General features: G+C 31.5%; 1 protein-coding gene across 2 annotated transcripts in view; it reads left to right on the top strand.

Moving 5' to 3' along the window:
• LOC108688278 (complexin) overlaps nt 1–2,551 on the top strand; it is a 127,737-nt gene that overhangs the window by 116,613 nt on the left and 8,573 nt on the right. For both annotated transcript variants that reach the window (XM_018194462.1, XM_018194463.1), the window contains one exon: nt 26–189. In XM_018194462.1, coding sequence (XP_018049951.1) covers nt 26–189 — 164 coding nt within the window. The remainder of the gene's footprint in view (nt 1–25; nt 190–2,551) is intronic.

Here is a 2,551-nt window from a genome sequence, read left to right as displayed (position 1 = left end):
TATATGTTTTCTCTTTATTTTGTAGGCGCGGTAGGCGGCGAAGGAGGTGACGAGGATGACAAGGAGAAGGAAGAGGAAGCCGAGAGAGAGAGGCAAGAGGCTATCAGGGAGGCTGAAGAACGAAGAAAGGAGAAACATCGCAAAATGGAAGAAGAACGAGAGAAGATGCGGCAAGAGATCAGAGATAAGGTAAGCAATGATGATTTTGCTTTTGCGTTTTTATTTAAAAAGTTTTTGCATTTCTTTGGAATTGACTAATAAATTCGATTTTCATATATTTATTTTTATCGTTAAAAATTTATCGTTATTCGCATCGTAATTGTAGAATTTAATACTATTTACATATCAAAATTATTACTGTTCGATCGTTTAAATCATTTCAAAGGAATATAATGTTATAAAAAATATTATCCATTAAATATTGGATCAGGGAAAAAGTCTCTTCGTGTTTAAAAAAATCATTTCAAAGGAATATAATGTTATAAAAAATATTATCCATTAAATATTGGGTCAGGGAAAAAGTCTCTTCGTGTTTAAAAAAATTTTTTTGCAAAAGTTTTTCATTTGTTGCGAAATTTTCGTTACAATTACATCATTCGCTAGAGCAAAGCTTTCAGCTTTAAGAATCTGTTTTCTAAATTGCGATATATGATAATATGATGATTTTATCAGAGTTATGAGCAATCAAAGTCAGAATGCTTCTCTTTATTTAACTCGCGAATAACTTAGGAACAAAAAATCATAGAAACATTAAAAAAAAAATGATTTTGTAGGCAAAGCTTCAAGCTTTCATGATAAGCAGTCAAAAGTTTTCGTAAATTTTTTTAGGCACGTGAGAGACCCCCAAAGTGAAAAGAAAATTTTTCATCTTTTTCAGCTCGTAGTTTTTTAAATGTAAAAATTACTAAACTCATACAAACTCAAAAAATATAATAATTTTTCGAAAGTAGAGATTTCAAGCTTTAAAACTCTTTTTTAAAATTTAAATGTCGTTCATTTTTGACGAAGATATTATATATACAATTTTGAATTATAAAATACGAAAAAACTTTTTCCCCGATTCAATATTAAATTAATTAATTATTAATTAAAGACTGCCATAGTTTTAGGACGTCAGGGCAGATTTACTTGTAAATGTCTTTTTAGTAATATTTATGACAACATACATGTATTTAAAGATTTGAAGATTGCCATATCAGAAACTGTTTATTATTTATAGTTTTTGTTATTAAAACACATTATTTGGAGATATTGTGAATCATATTTTTCAATTAATTAATTAGTGGATTTCGTTCGTGACTATAAATATATCAGAGTTCGAGTTTGAATATCGCCACGTGTTTCTCCAGTATTTTCCACAAGAGTCCTCGATTTCATCTGGGTCATGTCAACGCCGTTGACTCCATCCTGACAGGACAATACATCAGGATTGATAATGGCGCGATCCAACGTGCATTTTACATCTCTTTCGTTCTCTCTCTTCCCTGTTCTTCTTTTTATCCACACATTTATTTCCCGCCCAACCAGTGAATGCATTGGAAGTTTTTTGTGAGATCCCGTCGGCGTATATTGTTCTATCCTGTTTGATCAATGCGTCGACGGATTCTATTTTCTATGTGACTCAACCTGATTGTTTTGTCCTCTAAAAAAAATGTCAAGTGGATCGATCGATCGAATCAATTTTAACGAAAACTCAAGAGTTAATATCGACTCTCTTCTTGCACGTCATTAATTTTTATATTAATATGAGATCAAAATTAATGAATATGCATAACACTGTATTTTTATTTTTGTAACAAAATTGTAAAATATTTCATCATGAAATAGGAAATTGCTGATAGATTTGTATTTCTTTCACCGATATTTGCCCAATTGGTAGCGTTAGATTTTACATAATGTTAATTGGAGTGGAAACACGATTATCTCGTATGTAAACAGAAAATGATATCGTTGAAGGGACCAAACGCGTAATTCGACAATGTGTTGATCTATGTATGTGGCACACCGACCGCACTGTTGCAATGTGCCGTAATTCCACGTGCGGAAATGGTCGTCGAATGTGGTCGTTGAATGTTGTAACTATTATCATGGCGAAGTTCGATTGTGGGAATTCGAATGCATCTTACAAGAGAACTACATGAAGTATTAAATTCTAAACTTTTAAACTTTACATATAGGTTAGATAAAAGAATGAATTTAGAAAATATTAGTTGCGGCGAAAAAACAGTTTGAAAAGATGAAATCATCCCTTATAGATAACGCGGATTTCAACTTTCTTCATTGTATCTTAAAAATTATTAAGATAACAAAAAATGTTTTATTAAAACTTTTACACTAAAATTATGTTTAATATTCTTGATACTTCCACTTCCTTCCTATCTAAAGGTCCTTTCTATCTAAAGATTATACGTTTCGTGGGTTTCTTACAGTATCAGGCTGCTCCTCGCCCTGATGGAATGAATTGCAAGATTCACGAAACGTTGGCATTCCAAGAATGGATCTGGACACGGAAGAAACTCGCAAAACGCATAATCTTTATATAAAATTATAT

This window comes from Atta colombica, unplaced genomic scaffold, assembly GCF_001594045.1.
Source record: "Atta colombica isolate Treedump-2 unplaced genomic scaffold, Acol1.0 scaffold228, whole genome shotgun sequence".
Lineage (NCBI taxonomy): Eukaryota > Metazoa > Arthropoda > Insecta > Hymenoptera > Formicidae > Atta > Atta colombica.
Note: the sequence above shows the minus strand (reverse complement) of the source record. Positions and strands in the feature narration are given on the sequence as shown.